The 23,038-nt window shown below is 43.9% G+C and overlaps 1 protein-coding gene across 11 annotated transcripts in view; it reads left to right on the top strand.

The window, feature by feature from the left end:
• FRMD4A (FERM domain containing 4A) overlaps positions 1-23,038 on the top strand; it is a 382,372-nt gene that overhangs the window by 242,743 nt on the left and 116,591 nt on the right. For all 11 annotated transcript variants that reach the window (XM_073801673.1, XM_073801675.1, XM_073801678.1 and 8 more), the window contains 3 exons: positions 10,164-10,220; positions 11,116-11,138; positions 22,912-22,995. In XM_073801673.1, coding sequence (XP_073657774.1) covers positions 10,164-10,220; positions 11,116-11,138; positions 22,912-22,995 — 164 coding nt within the window. The remainder of the gene's footprint in view (positions 1-10,163; positions 10,221-11,115; positions 11,139-22,911; positions 22,996-23,038) is intronic.

Here is a 23,038-nt window from a genome sequence, read left to right as displayed (position 1 = left end):
GATGCCGGGCACAGCCTCCTGCTTTGATATCTGGTTTCTCCTATTTTCCATCTTTGTCATTTTGTTCTACTTTCTAGAAGATTTCCTCAATATCATCTTGAATCTCCTCTATTGATTTTTTAACCTTTGCCATCACGTTTTGAATTTCCCAGACTTCCTTCATATTATCTGATTTTTCTTTATATACATGTAATCCTGTTATTGTCTTTGAGCCTAATATCCTCTTATCACTCCAACAATATTAATTATCATGCACGTTCTGTTTCCTTTGTGTTTCTTTCCAGTTCTTTTTTTTTTTCTCTGTTTATTTATTTTGGTCTCTGTCTTTCATGTAGGAGGCTTTCCATCCATATTTAAGAGTGAGGCACTCAAAAGCTCCAAGTGCCCAGGTGGGGATGGTCCTCTGTGGCTGTCCCTGTGGAGTGTCCCAGTGGCAAGCTGTTTCTTTCAGTGGGAACCCTAAGTATCAGTGCTTCGTGTCTTTTCTCATGGCTCTTCATTGTCTCCAGAGGATGTAATGTCTTACTTCCCTCCTGGGATGTCTCCTCCTGCTTCAGGGTCTTGGGGACGGAGTGACCTCCATTAGGGTGTAGGCCCCCTTTTGAATCCCTGAGCTCTCGGTCTGCTTCATCCTAGCTTCCTACGCATCATCTTCTCCAGAGACCAGACCTCTGATCTCTTCAACAGCACAAAAGCGAGGAAAGGTGTTTTGCTTTGTTCATTTGTTTTGTCATTTTCCCCAAACCACGAATGCCAGCTCTCACTTTCCACTCTTCACCAGGAGACAGAAAGCAGAACTGCGGTGGATTTCTCTCTCACTTCTCCTTGCTTTACAATCCCCCTATTTTCTACCAAAAGAGCAGGAAATTACAGTCATAATCTGTACAAGATGCAGAAAGTTAGAATCTGGTCAGGAACGAGCGGGGCTCTACTCGTCTCCTTTCAGTGAAGTAGGAAGACGTGTCAAAAGGGGTCATCGGGACTTCCCTGGTGGCGCAGTGGTTGAGAGTCCGCCTGCCTATGCGGGGGACGTGGGTTCGTGCCCCGGTTCGGGAAGATTCCACATGCCGCAGAGTGGCTGGGCCCGTGAGCCATGGCCGCTGAGCCTGCGCGTCCGCAGCCTGTGCTCTGAAACGGGAGAGGCCACAACAGTGAGGGGCCCAAGTACTGCAAAAAAAAAAAAATCAGGGCTTCCCTGGTGGCACAGTGGTCGAGAGTCCGCCTGCCGATACAGGGGACGCGGGTTCGTGCCCCGGTCCGGGAAGATCCCACATGCCGCGGAGCGGCTGGACCCGTGAGCCATGGCCGCTGAGCCTGCGCGTCCGGAGCCTGTGCTCCGCAACGGGAGAGGCCACAGCGGTGAGAGGCCCACGTACCACAAAAAAAAAAAAAAGAGGTCATCAACACCCGACATGGCCACTTCCTTCACCAGCATTTCTGTTGTGTTTCGACTCATTCAGGGGACAGGGGGTGATGGAAAGGAAACTTATGACCAAGGGATGGACGAAACTCATTGAGAAATGTGTCTAGTTCCGAGGAAAACTCCCATGGGAAGTGAGCCTAGGATGATGTGTGCTTCCTAGGAAGTGACCCAGGAGAGCAGAGCTCTCCTGCCAAGTTTTCCATCTGGTCGTCTCTGTCTTGGGATGTGGCTTCCTCTGTCAACTGGAGAAGGCCCATCAGTCAGCCCCGTGGGGGGCAGTGGACTTGCTACACCAGAGGGAGTGCTGGGGTGGACGTGGACTCTAATCTCAGCACTTTCACCACCTTCAGGATTGAATCCTGCCTGCTCGGAGTTCTCCACTGGCAAAGTGAGCTTGCTGTCAAAATTAGTCACCACAGTAATTTTCAAAAGCCCTTCAGACAACATGTGCTAGGTCATAAAATGTCAAAATGTTTTTTTTAATTTTTAAAAAGAAGGATTCCCTTAGATGATAGATCTTAAAGTTATAAGGGAAATATAGAATTCTGAAATCCAGCTTCCTGTCATCTTCAGAGGCATACCTTCCGAGAGATAAGAAAAGAGGCTCCCGGAACTTCCCTGGTGGCTCAGTGGTTAAGAATCCACCTGCCAATGCAGCGGACACGGGTTCGAGCCCTGGTCCAGGACAATCCCACATGCTGCAGAGCAACTAAGCCCGCACACCACAACTACTGAAGCCCCTGCGCCTAGAGCCCATGCTCCACAACAAGAGAACCCACCACAATGAGAAGCCCGCGCACCGCAACGAAGAGTGGCGCCGCAACTAGAGGAAGCCCGCGCACAGCCACAAAGACCCAATGCAGCCAAAAATGAATGAATGCATGAATGAAAGAAAAGAGGCCCCTACACTGAAGGACCTTCCACTGCTATTGAGTTCCTAAGAGGAGCAATTTGATCCTTAGATGATTTAAGTTGGGTGAAGTGAGGGACTGGTCAACATAACTAGCTGTTTATGAATCTCATGTTTGAACGGAAGGGGTTGACCGTCCACTCTTTATACGCATCCATCACATTTACATGCTTGATCTCAGAATTTATCTTGTCCGAAATGATAACCAAAGAAGCAGGGCCCGTGGCCACCATCTGAAGACGCACAGAAGTATGTCTCCTGGTTTGGAGGAGAAGTTGGCACCAGCATTCTTCTGAGTGAATTTTGATGATCACCTTCCACTGACCTCTCACTAAACAAGGCGCATGGTCAATGCTCAGTAAATTGTTTTTAATGGCTTCGTTTCCAATCCCAGGGAGAAAGGATTTGCATATTTCCTAGGAAATTACCAAGTTTGGAGCCTACGTGTACCCACTGAGAGCAGATCATGTCAGAAAAACAAACTTAAAATTCCTCCTTTCTGTGCGCTGGGGGGTCCGGTCCAGCCTTCTGTGCCTAGATGTCCCCATTGAACTAAGAGCGTCACATATGATTGAAGTTCAAACAGTCATCCCTGGGCCAAGTTTGCTACTTTGGTCTAAATACCATCACTCTTGCTGCAATTAAAATAAGCAACCTTTATCCAAGATCTTCCAAGAGATTTGCTAATGAGCAGAGGATATCTCGTCTGAAGATGAGAGAAACAAAAGCCCAGAATCAAGTCCCACAGGACAAAGGAACCAACATAAACATTTGTCTCAGACTCACAGAATCCTGGTCACTATCTCTTAGATGGAGGGTTGCCAGCTTGGTGTATGTGCTCGCCTGACAGAGAGAGGAAGGGAAGGAGGACAGAGAGGGACTTCCATCTTCAACTCTCTAGAAATAAACATACGCAGACCCATCATCTGGGCTGTGCCCGTGACCTCTACAGGAGAGATCCCTCAGGATCGTGAAATGGACTGTATGCAGTGGACAGCGGGAGAAATACCCGGGCCACCGAGTGAGAGAGTGCCCCAGACAAACATGAAGGGACTTGACTGATGAAAAACTGGCAGAGGGCTCAGAGAGGAATTGTGCAAGATCACATCAGTCTTATCCCGCTCGTCAGCCCCTGATGGCCTGGGGGCGCCTTCCCATAGCCACTGTAGGTTGTGCAGTGAAACAGGGCGTCACGTGGGCTCAACGAGGCTGAATGTGGGTGTCAGGACCCACTGGGATGATATACGTGGTGACCGATACACACACACATGTAGACACACACACAGTGCTGCCCACCTCCTTAAAAAATAAGTCTTACTAGCGAGTCCAACAGCCATTATGGAGAACAGTATGGAGGTTCCTTAAAAAACTAAAAGTAGAACTACCGTATGATCCAGCAATCCCACTCCCGGGCATATATCCAGAGAAAACTCTTTTTCAAAAAGATACATGGGGGCTTCCCTGGTGGCGCAGTGGTTGAGAGTCCGCCTGCCAATGCGGGGGACACGGGTTCGTGCCCCGGTCCGGGAAGATCCCACATGCCGTGGAGCGGCTGGGCCCGTGAGCCATGGCCGCTGAGCCTGCGCATCCGGAGCCTGTGCTCTGCAACGGGAGAGGCCACAACAGTGAGAGGCCCACGTACCACCAAAAAAAAAAAGATACATGGACTTCCCTGGTGGCACAGTGGTTAGGAATACGCCTGCCAGTGCAGGGGACACAGGTTCGAGCCCTGTTCTGGGAAGATCCCACATGCTGCGGAGCAACTAAGCCCGTGAGCCACAACTACTGAGCCTGCGCTCTAGAGGCCCCGAGCCACAACTACTACAGCCTGTGCGCCTAGAGCCCATGCTCCACAACAAGAGAAGCCACCTCAATGAGAAGCCTGTGCACTGCAACGAAGAGTAGCCCCCGCTCGCCGCAACTAGAGAGAGCCTGCGTGCAGCAGCGAAGATCCAACGCAGCCAAAAAAAAAAAAAAAAAGATACATGCACCCCTATGTTCATTACAGCACTATGTACAATAGCCGAGACATGGAAGCAACCTAAATGTCCATCAACAGATGAATGGATAAAGAAGATGTGGTACATGTATACAATGGAATATTACTCAGCCATAAAAAAGAATGAAATAATGCCATGTGCAGCAACATGGATGGACCTAGAGATTATCATACTAAGTGAAATAAGTCGGACAAAGACGAATACCATATGATATCACTTATCCGTGGAATCTAAAATAATGATACAAACGAACTTATTTGCAAAACCGAAATAAAGTCACATACGTAGAAAATAAACTTATGGTTACTCGGGGGGAAAAAAGGGGAGAGGGATAAATTGGGAGATTGGGATTGACATATACACACCACTATATATAAAATAGATAAGCAACAAGGACCTCCTGTATAGCACAGGGAACTCTATTCAATACTCTGTAATGAGCTATATGGGAAAAGACTCTAAAGAAGAGTGGATATATGTATATGTATAACTGTTCTGTACAGCAGAAGTTAACACAACATTGTAAATTCTTATAGTCCAATAAGAAGTTTTTTAAAAAATAAAATAAAATGTAAAAAAAAATAAAAAGATTCCAATAAATGCTAAAAAAAATGCTGAAGAACAGACAAAATTGTGGAGTTCAGATGATTCAGAAATTCCAGTAAGTGAAAATAAGTAATGCAGACCCGAAATTTGTAGTGAGTCTCAGAGTTTCCAAATCACCTCTACATTTCCGCCTCACCAGACTCAATACAATAATTGGGAAAGAAATTGTTCTCCCCATTCTACTGACGAGGAAGATGAAACTCAAAGAGGTCCAGGGATGTATTTATTCAATGCCCCAGAGTAGAAATAGTCTTAAAGAGATGGCAAGAAACCATCCTCTTCGGGCGTTTTGCGGGTACAAAGAAAGATGGTTACAGTGGGTGAGGATTTACCAGAAAAACCGTGGGGCAGCCCTGCAGGTCGTTCTGCTTGGACTTGGCAAAGTTCATTCTCATTGAAATCTTTTCAACCTACCATGTGGTTGCTCATCATCTTTTCTGTTATAAAGCTCTCACGAATCTTCCATGAAAGCTGGAATTTCTGACCAAGGAGGAAGGCTTTTCATTAAGATTCTCCGTTGAGTCTGAATATCACCACCAGGGCCCTTGGAGCAAGGGGGTCGTGACGAGTTCCTCCAGCTCTCAGGACTTTTGGAGACCGTCCTTACACCTGTCACTGGGGATTCTCATGGGGCTCTCTCTTTGGAACACTCAGAGACCCTCAGAATGGAAATCTTTTTGAGCATATTGTTAACCGTGAGGCTGCTGATAGATGACCTCAGGCCTCCTCATTCGGCAACTTGTAGAACAATGCAGAATGCCATCCTCCACAGCCCTGTCTGAACACACACACACACACACACACATGCACACCCTGCAGAGAGTCACGTTTTGTCTGTCCATACCGCGTGGCAAAAGATCACAGAAAGCGGCACACGTGGTTCAGTAGCAAGTAAGACAGATGTCCAAAGGACACGTGACCTCCGTGACATCACTGACCCTCCTATCAGCATCCCCCTGTTACCAGTGAGTCTCAGGAGGAAATGACTCCATGCCCACCAGACCACCCTAGATTCCCAAGGAAGCCTCCAGCTCGGCAGACAACCCTGCCGACACCCCTCCTCAAATGGCTCTCAGAGCACTGGGGGCACAGAGGAGCGTCCCCCATCCAGCCTGTGGGTGATGCCGGTGGGCAACACCCGTACATCTTCCTTGAAGGGCCTTCTGATCCCCATCTTTCTGCATTTCCCCCTCGGTCGGGGGAAAACCCATTGCCCCAGGAAAGTGGGGGATTTTTGCACGAACTCTTCGTGATTGTGTTCGGTTTATTTGCTCTGCTTGAGCAGAAACACTTGAACAGAGCCACCTCTGCGCTTGAGAGAAGCCAGATGAGAAAAAGGTGCAGCGATCGTTGGAATGTTATATGGTAGGCGGATCCCTGGAAACATCTGTCCGCTTCTCCCCACGGGGGCTCAGCTCTCAGGGTTTGAGGTACAACGGGAGGTGTGTGGTGTGGGCAGGAAATCTAGAGCTCTGTTCCATCGCAGGGGATAAAATCACCTGGGAGGATGAGGTATAAACGGGGGAAGGTATTATAAACAGGAGACATCAGGGAATCAGGCAGCGGCTGCGAGGTAGGAAAGCGTGTTCTTCGCCATTAGGGAGCATCTCTTCCCCCACCCCCATCCCCGTTCCTAGATTGGGTCTTATAAACACCATTTAGACTCTGTACTGATTCCTCTGAGGACAGATGATGCCATGATTCTTGAACTCAATAAATACTAAATGGAAACGGTGAGAAGGAATACCGCAGCTCTCTTTCCCGTCACATTTTGCAAGAGTGGGGACGTCTGGGCCACCTCATTCTTCAATCCTTTTCCCTCTTACCGGTCACGTTCTGGCTCTCATTGTTTTTAATATCTTCACTGGGAGATGGTCAAGGTCAGAGAAAGTGGAAATTCACCCCAGTTAGAGGCACTAGTTCCCACTTACCCTGAGGACACATATGGTCGGTGAGAGAGAACTCGTATAAATCAGGTTCGATGTTTAAATGGGCATCTTTGGTAGCTTGATTCTGAATAATGGTACGTACATTACAGTTAACGTTGCCATGCGATTAGCGTCTCACAGTCTCTCCTGGAACTGCAGAATGGACTGTGCAAAATCAAATCAAATAGAAAACGACCGCCCTCCGCCTTCCCCACTCCTGCCCTCTTTCCCAAAGATATAGATGTTTCCCTTTAGCAGATGAGTCAAGTAATGAACTAAAAACAATGTTCGCACTTAACAGGGTTGTTCCCCATGGTTGGCTTTGAGTTGGCCTCTCCTGGGATGTTAAGTATTAGCCACCGTTGACCGTTGCCTGCAACCTCGGCGTAAATGTTTGACGGAGTACGCTGACAAGTACACACCAGCGACTTTCAGGAAGTCGACTGGTGGGAATGGAAGGGCACACAGTGCGAGTAGAAGTGATCCACTGTGGAAACCCTGTACGGTGTTTCTGTTAAATCATTTGTCCACTGTTAAATGATTTACATTCTGATGGGACCTGGTAATCCCAGGACTGCAATTCCAAGCATTCCTCCACACTCCAGCACTGACAGTCTGTATCAATTACAGTGTCCGTAAAGCTCCTTCAGCCGGTTAAACATAAAGAATTGTCGTCCCCCATCCTTCCATGTCTCTCGTTAGTTCTCTTAGCCCACGCTCCAAGGTGGTTCGGTAGCAAACATTATTATCCATATTTGAAATTCCTGAGCTCGAAAGAGCCTGCAGGATATCCTTCCCTTGAAATACACAGGCTTGCTTCAGTGCATTGTTTTGAATCACAGGGGCCACTTCTGGAGCACACAAAAATAATTAGAAAATCTGTGAATCAGAGTTTGGCTTATACTTCGAAAAAAAAGTAACCCTTGTTTTAGCTAACTTTGATGCTACCTGTGGTCCTGAGACCATGTTAGCTGAGACTGTGACCTGATTGATTTGGGGGAGAGCATGCCCTCCAGAAGGTCAGATGCTGGACAAGAACTTGGGGGTGCTTCTTAGCCCCATCACAGCCACTAAAGCCTTGTGACTCTGGGGGAGTCCCTTGATGGTTTTTGGTTTCTGTTCTCGATGAAAGCGGGTGGCTGGGCTAGCTGAGGTCTAAGTCGGTGCTTGCGCTAGTTCTTTGTGCTCCAGTCACTCACTGTAGGATCTAGGGGTATTAAGGACAGAAAAGAAAGGTAGGCATTTCTACTTGTACTTGATAACAGAAGTACAACGTCAGTTAATTTGGTTATTATTCTTGCGTGCTGGTGGACTCCAGGCTTTCCTTTGTCTCTAAGATCTGAACTGTATATCAAATACAGTGTTGTGCACTTAAAATCTTGTTAGGAGGGTAGATCTCACATTAAGTGTTCTTACCTCCCCCCGAGAAGAACACACAGAGTGACACAAGGAAACTTTTGGAGGTGATGGGTGTTTATTACCTTGAACGTGGTGATGGTATCACAGGTGTTTGCATATGTCTGAAGTAACACATTATATATACTAAGTGTGCAATTTCTTTCTGTATCTATTATACCTCAGTCAAGCTGTTAGATACAAGGAGATATGGACTATATACATTTTGAAATATATATACATAGGATTTTTTTAAAAACCTAAGAGAGGCTTATGTCCTTTTAAGACCATGTCCATAGATCACGATTAAATATTTGGGGGAAGAACTAGAGAACAGAGTTTTGTTTTGTTTTGCTTTTTAACATCTCTATTGGAGTATAATTGCTTTACAATGGTGTGTTAGTTTCTGCTTTATAACAAAGTGAATCAGTTATACGTATACATATGTTCCCATATCTCTTCCCTCTTGCTTCTCCCTCCCTCCCACCCTCCCTATCCCACCCCTCTAGGTGGTCACAGAGCACCGAGCTGATCTTGATCTCCCTGTGCTATGCGGCTGCTTCCCACTAGCTATCTATTTTACGTTTGGTAGTGTATATATGTCCATGCCACTCTCTCACTTTGTCACAGCTTACCCTTCCCCCTCCCCATATCCTCAAGTCCATTCTCTAGTAGGTCTGTGTCTTTATTCCCGTCTTGCCCCTAGGTTCTTCATGACCATTTTTTTCTTTTTTTTAGATTCCATTTATATGTGTTAGCATACGGTATTTGTTTTTCTCTTTCTGACTTACTTCACTCTGTATGACAGACTCTAGGTCCATCCACCTCACTACAAATAACTCAATTTAGTTTCTTTTCATGGATGAGTAATATTCCATTGTGTATATATGCCACATCTTCTTTGTCCATTCATCTGTCGATGGACACTTAGGTTGCTTCCATGTCTTGGCTATTGTAAATAGAGCTGCAATGAACATTGTGGTACATGACTCTTTTTGAATTATGGTTTTCTCAGGGTATATGCCCAGCAGTGGGATTGCTGGGTCATATGGTAGTTCTATTTGTAGTTTTTTAAGGAACCTCCATACTGTTCTCCAGTGTGGCTGTACCAATTTACATTCCCACCAACAGTGCAGGAGGGTTCCCTTTTCTCCACACCCTCTCCAGCATTTATTGTTTCTAGATTTTTTGATGATGGCCATTCTGACTAGTGTGCGATGATATCTCATTGTAGTTTTGATTTGCATTTCTCTAATGATTAGTGATGTTGAGCATTCTTTCATGTGTTTGTTGGCAATCTATAGAACAGAGCATTTTTAAACTTGGATTCTCTAACAGTGCGGACCAGTAGAACTTTCTACAATGAGCGCAGTGCCCTGCATGTGCTCTGACATCATGGTAGCCAACAGCTGCCTCGAAGTATTGAGTACACGAAAGAGATGTGGCTGGTGCAACTGGGGAATTCTATTTTTCATTTTATTTAATTTTAAAAGAGTCACAATCCCACTGTAACCTTTTCTTCAGTAAAGCCTTATTCCTGGTTCCTAAGTAGAGTTTAGAAAGAAAAATGCATGTGGTTATCAAGTAACCTTACTCTGCTGATTAATCAGGTTGACAGATTTGTAAAAAGCCGGGGACTGGCCCATCCCTTAATTTCTCATGTAGACAAAGATGAAGCCCTGGAGGCAACTGTGTAGACCCAGGACCACTGGATTCATTCTAAGAGCTGTAAAAAGCATGTCAGGGAGCATTCGGGTCCAAGTAATTCAGAGAAGATATTCTATGAGTGCTTGAGATTTTAGGGAACACCTTAGGAAAGAAACACCCATCCTCTTTGGGGAGAGATCCTAAAGAAACCATCATTAAAGGACCAAACTTATCTTCCTTGGTTTTCCTTTCAGGAGCTGATTGACGTTGACAGTGAAGTGGTGTTTGAATTAGCCTCGTATATTTTACAGGTAAGTCGTCTCCCCCTCGTCTTTGTATGCCAGGGCCACACACAGAAGAAAGAGGAATAAGACTTACCATGCGTGGCAGTTGCTATATCCACTAGCTCTTTGACTTCTTAGTTATTTTTAGCCACAAGCAGGAAAGAGCTACTGGGGAAACTACACCCATGGCAGCAAATAGAGTCTTCTCTATTCTCTGTCCTTCTCCAAAATGTTAAGACTGTATTTCTCTGCAAAGGAAAATTGTGTGTATAACCTGAGATTGGGGGAAACTGAGACCATCCAGTGAACCCCTTTTCTTCAGGTCACTGGAGAAAGCCAAGTAAAAAGCAGGAATTAATTACCAGGAGAATCACTGTCATGAAAGACAAGGAAAAGATCCTTAGCTTATGTGAAAAAGAGGCCTACTGAGTATTAGAAACACTGGCAAGATGAGCTAAAATGATGTCATTAATTTATTCCTTCAGCAGGACTTAGTGAGCAACTACTATGTTCCAGGCGTTATGCTAATGCATTACAGATTCCATGGTCCCTGCCTCCAAAAGCCCACAATACAAGATAAAACAACAAATAACACAAGACATGGACATGTAGACAGTGCTATCCAGACAGACATCCAGGTTCAGAATCTTTAAACTGGAAAAAGTTAGATCAGGGCTTAGAAATGGAAACTTTCCCTTTGTCCTTATGAATCACTTTCTTTGTATATAACTTTCTGAAGTTTAATTGTCTCATATTCAAGTGGTAAATACACGTGTCCTTCCTTAATTATATTACTATAGCTGATAGGACGAAACAGCAGTCAGTCGGACTGATTCAGTAGAGGACTTCATTACAATGTATTTTAAAATCTGTAACGTGGGATCAGAATGTGTCACTGATGTTGAATTTTCTTCTTCTACAGGAGGCAAAGGGAGACTTTTCTAGGTGAGTTTACGAGAGTTTTTGGCTTAAAAATGTATTCTGTTGCATCTCTATTAAAAGAAACTATTCTGTCTTTTCTTCGTAGGAGAGCAATTTATTAATATTATATCTTAATGTTGAAATCCAGTTCCCAACTTGTCCACAGAAATAGATACATCAGGCAGAGAAAGCCCAGTAATAGGAGGATATTCTGCACCAAAGGAAAGTTACTAAGAGGCTGATGTTAGAACCCACTGTCACACATGGCCATTGTATTGAGGTGTGTCAGGTCGCCCAGGTGTCTTCGTGGAGCCTTGAATTATCACTGTGGTATGAACTATAGTGATAGAGAGAACCCCATGGACGCAAACATCTTTTTTTTCCTCTGTTTTAGTTCCAACCCTGAAGGTACAAAATCCTAGCCCGCAGGAAGATGTCTTTCATGAAAGTGTTACAATATAAATATCCCACTTCTACTGTCTTTCCTTTTCCAGATGTTATGTTAGGGAGAGAACATAAACAGACTTAACCACGGGGAAAAATGTGCCCTGCTTTAATAGCCCTGTAGCTCCACAAACTTCAACCTCGTCATTCGTTTCATTAAGCGCGGCCCGTTGACCAGTAGGGCTGAAGTGCCGGTCTCTCCTGATCATTACTGGAGACAGAGTAGGGGTTGTAGCCATCCACCAACAGGACTGTCTGCTCAAAGACAGACATCATTCCTGGGATTCTGTTTTATGGAACTCCCCTGAGGGAAGTCCAGTATAGCTCATTCTTTAGAATCAAGGTCTAGAGATATGAAGACTCAACCACATGTACAAGAACAGCATCAGGGCGTGGGATCCTGGCCCATCATTAGGAAATTGGCAAACTTGGTATGCAAAAGAAATGCAGGTTATACCTCTGCTCCGTGAAGGAACTTGGGTGTTTTCTCCTGCTTTGGGGGATCTGATGCCGCCTAACTACTTCACCTGGTGGTCTCCCTCTACTTGTCCAGCTTCTCAACTTCATGCTGACTGGTTTTTCAGGTCTTAGCTGCCTTCTCTCTGCTCGCCATGCATTTCTCAGGCTTTCTAGCAAAGGCAGAGGTATATTTTCTCACTCAGATATCTCAGCAAAACCAAAAAAATTCTTTGACAATGTAAAACAAGGGTCAGCAAACACTTTCTGTAAAGAACCAGACAGTAAATACTTGGGTTTTGCAGGCCACGCAGTCTCTGTTGCAACTACTCACCCCTCCCTTTCTAAGTGCAAAAGCAGCCAGAGACAGTAGGTAAGCAAATGAGTATGTCGGTGTTCCAATAAAACTTTATTTATAAATTCAGAAATTTGAATATCATATACATTTTCATGTACCACAAAATATTCTTCTTCTTTTGATTTTTTTTCCCCCAACCGTTTAAGACTTTTTTCTTAAGATTATTTTCCCAACCATGCTTCGCTCACAGGCCACATAAAAACAAGCAGCGTTGGCCAGTGGGTTGTAGTGGGACGACCCCTGATCCTAAAATATAGTCCCTTCAGCTCAGTTTGATTATCTGTAGAAGGAGACCTCCAGGCCCCTTTTATTTAGGTTTCGCAAGTTCTTGCTATGAAACAGAGGTAGTCCTTTTTCTGGGGGGGCGATGAAGGTTTATTTATAGCCTTAGCAGGAGACCTTGTAGGTGGCCAATAACTGTTGACCGAATGGATTGAGTGCCACATTTTCAGGATCTAGAAACTATACTTTGTTCTGTTTTTTCTTTGTTAGTTTTTTATGCCTTTCATTTGGTATTGGACTTGAGGCTCTTGGTAAGTGCAGGTTCATATCTATTTACAAAAGGCTCTAAAGTCCCATGAAAAAATGGTTTAATAACCACAGATCCAGTGGATTCCATTGTCCGGTCCACTTACTCTGAAGATACTTTTCCCTGCCTTCTCTTTCACGGGCTCTGAACTCTGCTGTAAATATTATTTATTTCTGAGAGCCCCCTGACAGGATGGAATGTGAGCTGAGAACAGCGTCATCTGGCCCCACAGATCCTGGGAACGTGGGGCTACAGGGATGGTCAGTGGGGAGGAAGGGCAGGCCTGGCCTCCAGTAACTCATGGCCCCCTCAGGAGCTTGTGGAATCCCAGCTTGTTGGCTGCAGAGAAACAAAGGATCCTGGTTTGGCTTCATTTGTCAAAGTGTTCCCTCACAGTTTGTTTATAACAGCAGCTGTCTGGGGTGAGAAACAGCCGTCAGGGGAGGGGAGAGGTCAGACACCTTATCCAAAAGGTCAGTTTATCTCCCAGCGTAAAACTCACGTCACAGAAGTTGGGATTCCCTGATAAACACCGTTCTCTGTACAAGCCCACGGTTCATATGCTTGAGTGGCCCGGAGTTTCGGAACAAGAGAAGTAATCCTTGATTTTTACCTCTTCCCATCCACATCTGGGAAGATCCCCATAACATTTGGTTTGGTGGCCAAACATCAGGCATTTTAGATGTCCCATCCTCATAGTTTAGTGTTGTAGAAAGTCGTTTTTGCTCTATCAATGAATGCCGGACTCTAGAACCTTAATCGTATTTAACTGAATGGCTTTGACTTATACACACACCCTGTAAACACAGTACATTTTCCTGAGCAGCATTCGTAACAGGAGATGCCAACTTAGAGCACCGGGGAAGCGTTGTATACAGCACGTGGTCCAGGGCTTAATTCTGAGATCTTCTAGAATCTAGAGGATCCAATAACCCTTGAAATTAATGGTCGCACACAAAAGGCAAAGTAAGTAACTCTTTCATAGCCTTATGATCCTGCATCTCTGCCTTCCTAAAAAGCTACTTTGCCCAGGATGCTGTTATCCTGTATGTTTACATTTCAGTGAATATATGCAGATTACATTGATGTGGAATGAGTATTAAAAATCTCTATATTATGGGAATTCCCTGGCGGTCCAGTGCTTAGGACTCAGCACTTTCACTGCTGTGGCCCAGGTTCAATCCCTGGTCAGGGAACTAAGATCCCGCAAGCCACTCAGTTGGGCCAAAAAAAATCTACATCTTAGGGGAGCAAGTTCCTTGATGTACAAGAGGAAAAGGGTTCTTTTTACAAAAGGGAGAAGTCGAAAGTGCTGATATTACTTTAATAGAACGAGAGCTATGTAAGGTCAACCCAGAGCCATAACTGCTGTTTCTCATGAAACTCACAAGCTGTTCTGTTTCTCCTTTTGGACTCTTTTTTGCTCAGCAGACCGACCCCTGAAGGCTTATTCTTACATAACCCCCTTTTCTTTCCAGTGAATGGAAATGTTCACTTCCTTGTCTTATTGAGCTTGAAGGATTATTCTCATGTAACCCCCTTTTCTTTCCAGTGAATGGAAATGTTCACTTCCTTGTCTTACTGAGCTTGACAATGAAATCTTGGGTTCAGTGTTGCTGAAAGAAAATGAGTGAGGTATAGATAGGAAGTATTGTCCATGATAGGAAGAAATATATGTCACCCATGTTCATATTCTAGCATAGACAAATTTGTAAGATATCGTGAAAGGTTGAGGAAATCGTTTTATCTAAAAATATTTTTTCCCTTGTATTGTTTTCCTTAGCAAAGCATGTAGTGATCGTATTTCATTTCCTGGTACATATGTATGTAAAAAAAAAATGAATGTCCATCAACAATGAGGAAATCAGTGGAGTTGGCATTTCTGTTTAAAACAATTGAATAGCCTAAGAACTGTTCATCATGGCAGCTATATAAGCAAATATTAGGTTGAAAAGGGTCAAAACAGTTCCAAAAACAAAAAGTTCTCCTTTGATAATCACTCCTGAGCATTAGTCAGCTAATACACATTTTCTAGGATTTTATACATACTTTATTCATCATAAACTCTGCAGTGGTTTAAGTGCCGAGCACTGATTTTTCTTATTAAACAAAAAATTCCTTGTAAAATAGATAGCTAGTGGGAAGCAGCTGCATAGCACAGGGAGATCAGCTCGGTGCTTTGTGTCCACCTAGAGGGGTGGAGAAGGAGGGTGGGAGGGACACGCAAGAGGGAGGAGATATGAGGATATATGTATACATATAGCTTATTCACTTTTGTTATACGGCAGAAACTAACACAACATTGTAGAGCAATTATACTCCAATAAAGATGTCAAAAAAAATTCTTTCAAACATTCAGTTACCATAGAAAAATAATACTCTTGTCTTTAAAATGGTCAATTCATTTAGTCAACTAATTTAGTCAACTGAACAGGACATTCAAACTGTATGGTCACATTCTAATTTAATGTAATAGAAGACTTATTAATACACTGCACTGAGCAAGGTATTATTTAAAGAATTTGATTTTTTTGCTTTTTTTCCCTAAGGGGACCTTAACTGAAAACCCTAGTGGCTAATCTTCATACTCTGATTTTGAGAATAGCCTCACTTTTTACTTTCTGTCAGCCTTTCTGAAAGGGGGCCACCAAAAAAAAAAAAAAGGAGGGAAAATAATCATTTTAACAACATTTTACCAAATCGGTGAATTGATTAAAAATAGTTTATGCTGAGACACATAAATACATTCCCAAATCATACTGCCTTTGATATAAAGAATCATCCGCAGATTAACAGGGACTAGTAAAAAAACATCTGTTCTGTAGAATTTTTTGCTAACAAGATTTATTGAAACCAGACCGGTAAAGCTTGGTTACCCCAGGCCATCTGTTGGGACCTGGAAATATCTTTGTTCCAGAAAACCAGATATATTGATGCTGATCGTTAAAAGACTTATAAGGACCAGTAAGCAAACAGCACCTGAAAAGGGCTGATATTAAGGAAATCCCATGTAAAGTTCTGTGGGTCACATTTTGCTTACCTGTTAGGCAAAGTTCATCATGTGCTTTAGAGGTGATGGGAGGCTGCCCTCCATCTGCAGGTTGTCTATTCCAAGGAAACACAGCAACCAACGTCAAAAAAGCAACGCTGTGATTGAATACAGAGGGGTCAGTTTCTGTGACGTCCGTACAAAGTTAAAGGCTGGTGCCAGTGGGAGAATATCTGCTTATCAGAGTTCCAGGGTCAGTAAGGGTCTTACTGTGACCCTGATTTATCAACCTACAGGGTTCCAATTCTGCTTCTTAATAATAATAATAATAATGCTTTAGAAATAGAGCAACACGTTACTCCATCAATAGAAATGAGTAGCAGGGAAATTGAGTTTTACCTCCATTTTAGAAAAGGAGTTGGAGTATTTATTTGTCCTGAAAAATTCCTTTCAGCTTCCTCGGACTGCCTGGTCTTAGGTCTCTAGAAGAGCAGCTAGAAGCAAAAAAAAAAAAAAAAAAGTGAAGACTTTTTAATATTTCCTCTTCTGTAAACCATGGAACCATGTGTTCACTAAGCCAGAAAGATAAAATGAAATTTCTGTGGGAAAAACAAAAGTACCCTCTTGATTTTTTTGTTCTTTGTATGAAATCTCGTCTGCCTTTCTTGAGAGCATTTGTGAATTACTGCAAGTGAAACTTGGTTTACTGGTATCTGAAAATTCCCTATTTGTAGGCTTTTGTTGTTTTGTTTTTTTGTCAGACTAGATGATGCCTTTTAGGCAGTCATAGGTTAAAGGAAGAATTTTAGAAGATCAACAGGAAAAGAAGATAAAGGGCTGATTTTCTTCTAAAAGACCTTTTTTGGTAACATAAACATTTGTACAGATTACTGTCTTTAAAAAGATGACATTATTTTCTTGCCCTGCTAAGAGACAGCGTTGAAAGTTGATTAATCTCAGGCAGTGGTCTATAAATCACAATTCCGGGCTTCCCTGGTGGCGCAGTGGTTGAGAGTCCGCCTGCCGACGCAGGGGATACGGGTTCGTGCCCCGGTCCGGGAAGATCCCACATGCTGCGGAGCGGCTGGGCCCGTGAGCTATGGCCACTGAGCCTGCGCGTCCGGAGCCTGTGCTCCGCAGCAGGAGAGGCCACAGCAGTGAGAGGCCCGCGTATCGCAAAAAAAAAAAAAAAAAAAATCACAATTCTGAATCTACTAACATCATTACTTTGCACTTACCTAAGTCGTTTTACTACTGCAAGTCATAGCGAGCTCAGTGTTAAAGCGGTATTAGAGCATTTGATCATTTGCGGTGTATTTTCCTACAATGTTTTAATTGGCCTCTTGAAAGAAAACAGCTGATGGGGTTATATACTAAGAGAAATCGATTTGCTGAGACTTTTAGATAATTAGTAAAAAAAAAAATACTCAGACAGCTGTGTTTGGAAGAGTCAACATTTGGAATACAACTTACATAACCTAATAGTACCTTTAATACCCAAACTTGCAAATTTCCCTATTGGAAAATGACTAGAAAAAAAGTCATCTGTTAAGCTTGAAATACATGCAGCCCAAAGGAGAGTTTTTGTGGGAAGAACTTAAAGTTATATAATTCTTGTATGTTATTTTATTTAAAAAAAAAAAGACAGAGAGAGAGAGAGAGAATGGGGTGTGTGATATTTTCCCATGACTTCTAAAGGACTTAGAGGGAGAAGCAGCTGGAATCTTTCATGCCAGCAAGACCTTTTGAAAGGAACAGAATCTGAAATTTTGAAACAAAATGTTCAAGTGGAAATGTTATTACAGAAAGCTTTGTTTTGTGCACAAAAGTCCATTTTACTGAGCTTTTCAAGTGTGTAATTCACAGTTTCCAAGCATAGAAAAGTATTCCGATAGGGTATTTTGCAGGAGAATATTCTTCCAATCCTATGGGAATTGTTTAGATATACCGTAAAGGAGGCAATTTTGTATTATGACAGCTTGTCTCATTTGCTAAATATTTCTTTAATATCAATATCATATTTTGAGTTGACCTTGGTAATAACAAAAAGGTTCACGGCTATGACATTATGTCAGTTTTTCAGAATTAAGATTTTGACTCAAAAGGATAACATAGAAAATTAAACAGCTTTTTGAGTAGAATTATTGTCTCAAATTGTAGGCTCATAAAAAATTTGTTTTGAATTTTTACAAGTTTACAACTATGTTAGAAACGCAAAAAATGTTTTCTGTCATCCTAGAAAACCAAACTCACTAATCAAGAAAGAAATCTTTACTTAGATAAATTAGCCATTACCATCAGAAATAAAGGCACATAATTCATGAATGTTGGTAATTTTGCCCCTCCTTACAGGTGGCAAATTAGTGTGGCATATTTATCCATGATACATGCCCAGAATCCAGAATCCTCTGCTGGAAGAATCTCAGAGGGACCCGCAGGTGCTTCCCTGGTGTCTGCAAATGGTCACACAACTACAGGAGAACCCTCACAAGCATCGTCCTCAGCCACCAGTTCTGTGAGCCTCCTTGTACCCCTGAAGGAGAGTATGTGGTAGGGAGGAGATAGCCAAGTGTCCCCATTTTCTTTGCTAGAACATGAAGTTCAACTTGGTTAAAAAAAAAAGAAGAAGGGAAGGGAAGGAGAGAAATTGTTTCCTGCATGGTTATTAAGATAAGCAAAGAAGAGAAAATTTACAGCTGTCCTTATCCATCTGTCTCAGAGTTTTCTAGATGTATTGTACCGTTGAATAAAGTAATACAGATCCACAATGCATCTCTGAAACTTTAGGGTCCAGTGTTTCTGAACCCAGAACTTTGTGGGTTTTAGATGGGTAATGCGGAGTATACCGTAACACCCACGGCAGCGTCTGAGGCAGCTCCTGGAATCCAGTCTGTTCACGCTTCTGCACCAGAATGTGGGTATTCACACCAAGTGGAAGAGAGAGAGAAAGGTCGAACATTAGGTTCACCACCAAGTGGGTGAGAAGGCTTTATATCTTAGAGATTTTCAGATTTTTGGAATTGCGGTTAATGAGGACCCGTAATACTCTTTTTAACTTAGGAAATCCCTCTCTCTGGAGAACTTGACCTTCATGATACACTCATGAAATACGGAGGAGTTAGTAGGATACTAACATGATGTTACTGTCTCTGAGTTTTGTGTTAGTCCTTTTTTGTGACACTAGTGTAACTTTCTGGCTTTAGTGCTCTAGTGTTTTAGTACCAGGACACCTCAAAACCACTGGTTTCAGGAAGAATTCTTCCACACGAAGCCAGTTCTGTCTGCCCCAGGTTTGTCCTGCAAGTTATGGACATCTCATTTAACCCAAAGGGAATCTTCTGAAAAAGCGTTTTGTCATTTTTTAAAGGAAAACAAGCACCTTGTGGATTTTGCTAATCGTCCTATCAAATTTCATCTTTGCTTTCTTCACTCTATTGTGTCTTGGTTAAATTTGTTCTTGCTGTTATTTGTGACAGATCCCCTCGTTGACGCATATTGCTCGAAACCTTAGTTTTCCACAGTAGATCATTCAAACTTCCCATGTTTTATGAGCAGGGTAGACAGTAGAACCACGATCCATCATCTTAAAAACAAAAAACAAAAAAAAAAAGCAAAAAAAACCCAAGTCAAAGACTTAACGCATCATTGAGAGACCAAGTTTTTGCTGGCAGCATTAATCACTACCTCAAAGTTGTGAATAAAATCTGGTTAATATTAAAAATAAGAAGACTTCAGTTTTACTCTCAGTTTAGCAAGTGATTTTCCTAGAGACCTTTTTTCTTTTGCTAGAAATGGAAACTGACCGCTGTTAGGAACAAGGAACTGTTTTAGGGTATTTCATAAGTGGGCATTTATCATTCGTCCTGACTCTGGGGGAAACGTCCAAGTAGAAAATCTTGAGAGAGGAAGCTGGGGACTTCTAGCACATTCTTTCAGTTTCAGCTTCCCAAGTCTCTGGAGATAGAGTGACCAGGTCTCCCATTAAGGCAGCGTTGTGATTTGCAGCCAGGGTATGGCCAGATCATCTGACAGGGCTGGCCCCCTCTAAGTCATTACAGATGTTTACAGACAGCAGAAAGGCAAATAGGACATTTCTACATAGTTGTCCTTTGGGGCGGCTTAAGAGCCCTGGATCCCTTCCAGAATGTAATGGATTTGGACGGGCTTCACGCCTTCGTGATTTCTTGTTGTGTTTGTCTGTGTCACCTGGCCCTGGGGGAGCGCTAAAAAAAAAAGCCACTGCAGCTCCAGCCAGGAAGTCAGACCTGGGACTCTCATCGGGGATGCTTGTTTGCCAACAAATGAGTGTTTAGTGGGTAAGACAATCTCTTCCTCCTTTAGTTCCGTCCTTCCCCAAATATACTTTAGATGTGATGAGTGGGAGTTAAACCCACACTCGTGCTTCAGATTGTCTTTCTCACAGTTCCATTTGTAACGTGCCACCCTAGGCACCGATGAGTCCGTGAAACAAATCCCTGTTCTCAGGGAGCTTATAGTTAATAAACAGGGAAGATAAGACCCAGAAACTCATCACTGTAGGCTCTTGGGTGTTCGGGGACCTGAGTATTCCTTTATGCCTTAATAACATGCAAGTAAACATTCCAAACTCTGCTTGGGAATTGAATTTTCCTAAACACAAGGAGGTGACCTGTGTGAAAAGCTCCGGTGCTGACCCTTGCCTCCTGGCTAAACTTGAACTCTACCAGCCTGGCATGGAAGGTCCTCAAAATCCTATGCCTCGTCTGCCATTTATTTGGTCTGCTTAACCCTTCCATACCACCCGTTCTGATTGATCTCTTCAGTTCCTGGCCTCCATACTCTACTGTATTCCACTGAGAAGAAAAATAAGACTCCTGTCCTTTTCTCCATGTGGGCCCTGCCCCAAAGTCTGCTTTCACAACAGAGCCCACAGGGGCCTTCCTTTCCTCCAGACTTTAGTCTGTTGTTTGAATGGACATGATCCAGTACTGCCCACGTAGTCAGTTCTCTTTTTATTCGCACCCCTCACTCCCTGCACTGAATTGTGAGCACCTTTTGAATGAGGACTATGGCTTATCCTTTTTTTATGTCTCCCTATAGCAGGGCCTCCATAAATACATTCAACTTATTGATAATTAATCAATAAACCCTTGCCACCTACGTGACAACCATTCAAGGACTTAGATTTATTGATTTCGGGCTTCCCTGGTGGTGCAGTGGTTGGGAGTCCGCCTGCCGATGCAGGGGACACGGGTTCGTGCCCCGGTCCGGGAGGATCCCACAGGCCGCGGAGCGGCTGGGCCCGTGAGCCATGGCCGCTGAGCCTGCGCGTCCGGAGCCTGTGCTCCGCAACGGGAGAGGCCACAGCAGTGAGAGGCCCGCGTACCACAAAAATAAAATAAAATAAAATAGATTTATTGATTTCAACAGTTACAAGTTGAGATTATCCTTCTGGATGGTTGTCCAAAGCCAAGATTCACAAACTTCACTGTCACTGTTTCTTAGTCCACTTGAAAAATCCCCTTTCTGGGAGCAGCTATAAGGTCACATCCATATGTTTCTTGGTCACCAGGTACATGAACTTGAAGTATGGAAATGGTTTTGCCCACTGGCACTTGGCATCCAAAGGGTAGCTGCTGGTTCCTAGCTGGAGACAGTGTTTCCGGCTGGGCAGGGGCCCACAGAAAGGCATGTGGTGTTCCCTCCTTCCTTTGTATTGACCTGTGAGCTCCTGTCTCATTGCTTTTTAGATGCTACTGCCCAGGGTCCCGGTGGTCAGTATCTGCCTTGATTTGCATGAGCAGAACGGAAGCTGCTCCCGTAGCCTGGGTTAGAACTGTGCGTAAATGCAGGCTTCACAGCAAGGGCCGTGAGGCGCCCTGGTGGACCAGCACAGGGAGACGCCTTTACACATCCTCAGTGGATTCTGCTGGCTGGCTCTGGAGGTAGACATTGGGGGCCAACACCCAGATGTCCCTGTCCCAGCAGGGGTGCGGGTCTGCTGAGCGCCCACAGGGGCGTCAAGCTTCTGAAGCCCCCTGGTTAAATTAGGGGAATTTAAAGTATCTCCCAAACCTGAGATCATGCGAGTCTGAAGGGAAGGAAGAATTTCTGGTCCAGGGACCGGACGCGAAAGACCTCCTCCTAGCGCCTGATAATCCACTTAACACTTTCTGAGTTGTTTCTGGATCATGTCAAAAGCAAATGACAGATGAACTTATATACAAAACAGAAATAGACCCAGACATAGAAAAAAAAGTTATGGTTACCAAAGGGGAAAGGGGGGCGTATAAATTAGGAGCTGGGGATTAACGGATACACCCTACTATATACGAAATAGATAACCAACAAGGACCTACTGTATAAGCACAAGGAACTCTACTCAATATTTTGCAATAACCTATAAGGGAAAAGAATGTGGGAAAAAAAAAATATATATATATATGTAACTGAATCATTTTGCTGTACACCTGAAACTAACACAACATTGTAAATCAACTATACTTCAATCAAAAAAATTTTTTTAAAAAGCAAATGTTATGCATTTGTCATATTTTGGACAACAGTTTCTAGCATGTGCTCAATCCAGGCAAAGAAAACTGGCCTGTGGGTTAGTGAGGGAAACAGCTTAAGGAGAAAAACAGTCGAGCTGTCCATTCTCAAAGCCCACGGCGGGGCCCTCAAGACCTCCCTAAGGTCCCCCCGTGGGGAAACTGGTGACCCTTCTGCCCACATTCCTGCTGCCCGGGGACACTCATCGGTGCCCCCTTGGCATGCAGGGCTTGAAAAGAACCCACAGGCATCTGAGACGGCTCTGCCCGGCCCTGCCCTCTACAAGGAAAGGCCGCTGGGCTCTGCGTGCTGTGTGTTCTTTTGCATCTCTGCTAAGTAAATAAGTACAAAGAAAGCACCGCTTTTCACTAAAGGGGAACAGATGCGGGGTCTGAGGACAAGGCTGCACCGGGTCGCGTCGCGTGGTGCTGTGGTTTTCTCCGAGGCTGAGCATGTTTCTGCCATGCTCCCTGTCTGCCCTGTCTTCCAGCAATGAAGTGGTGAGGACGGACTTGAAGAAACTACCAGCACTTCCCACGCAGGCTCTGAAGGAGCACCCCTCCCTGGCTTACTGGTAAGCCCCCTTTCCCTGCATGCCCCAGGCATCCCCCCTCCAG

This window comes from Tursiops truncatus, chromosome 2 (assembly GCF_011762595.2).
Source record: "Tursiops truncatus isolate mTurTru1 chromosome 2, mTurTru1.mat.Y, whole genome shotgun sequence".
Lineage (NCBI taxonomy): Eukaryota > Metazoa > Chordata > Mammalia > Artiodactyla > Delphinidae > Tursiops > Tursiops truncatus.
This window is presented reverse-complemented; position numbering and strand designations above follow the sequence as displayed.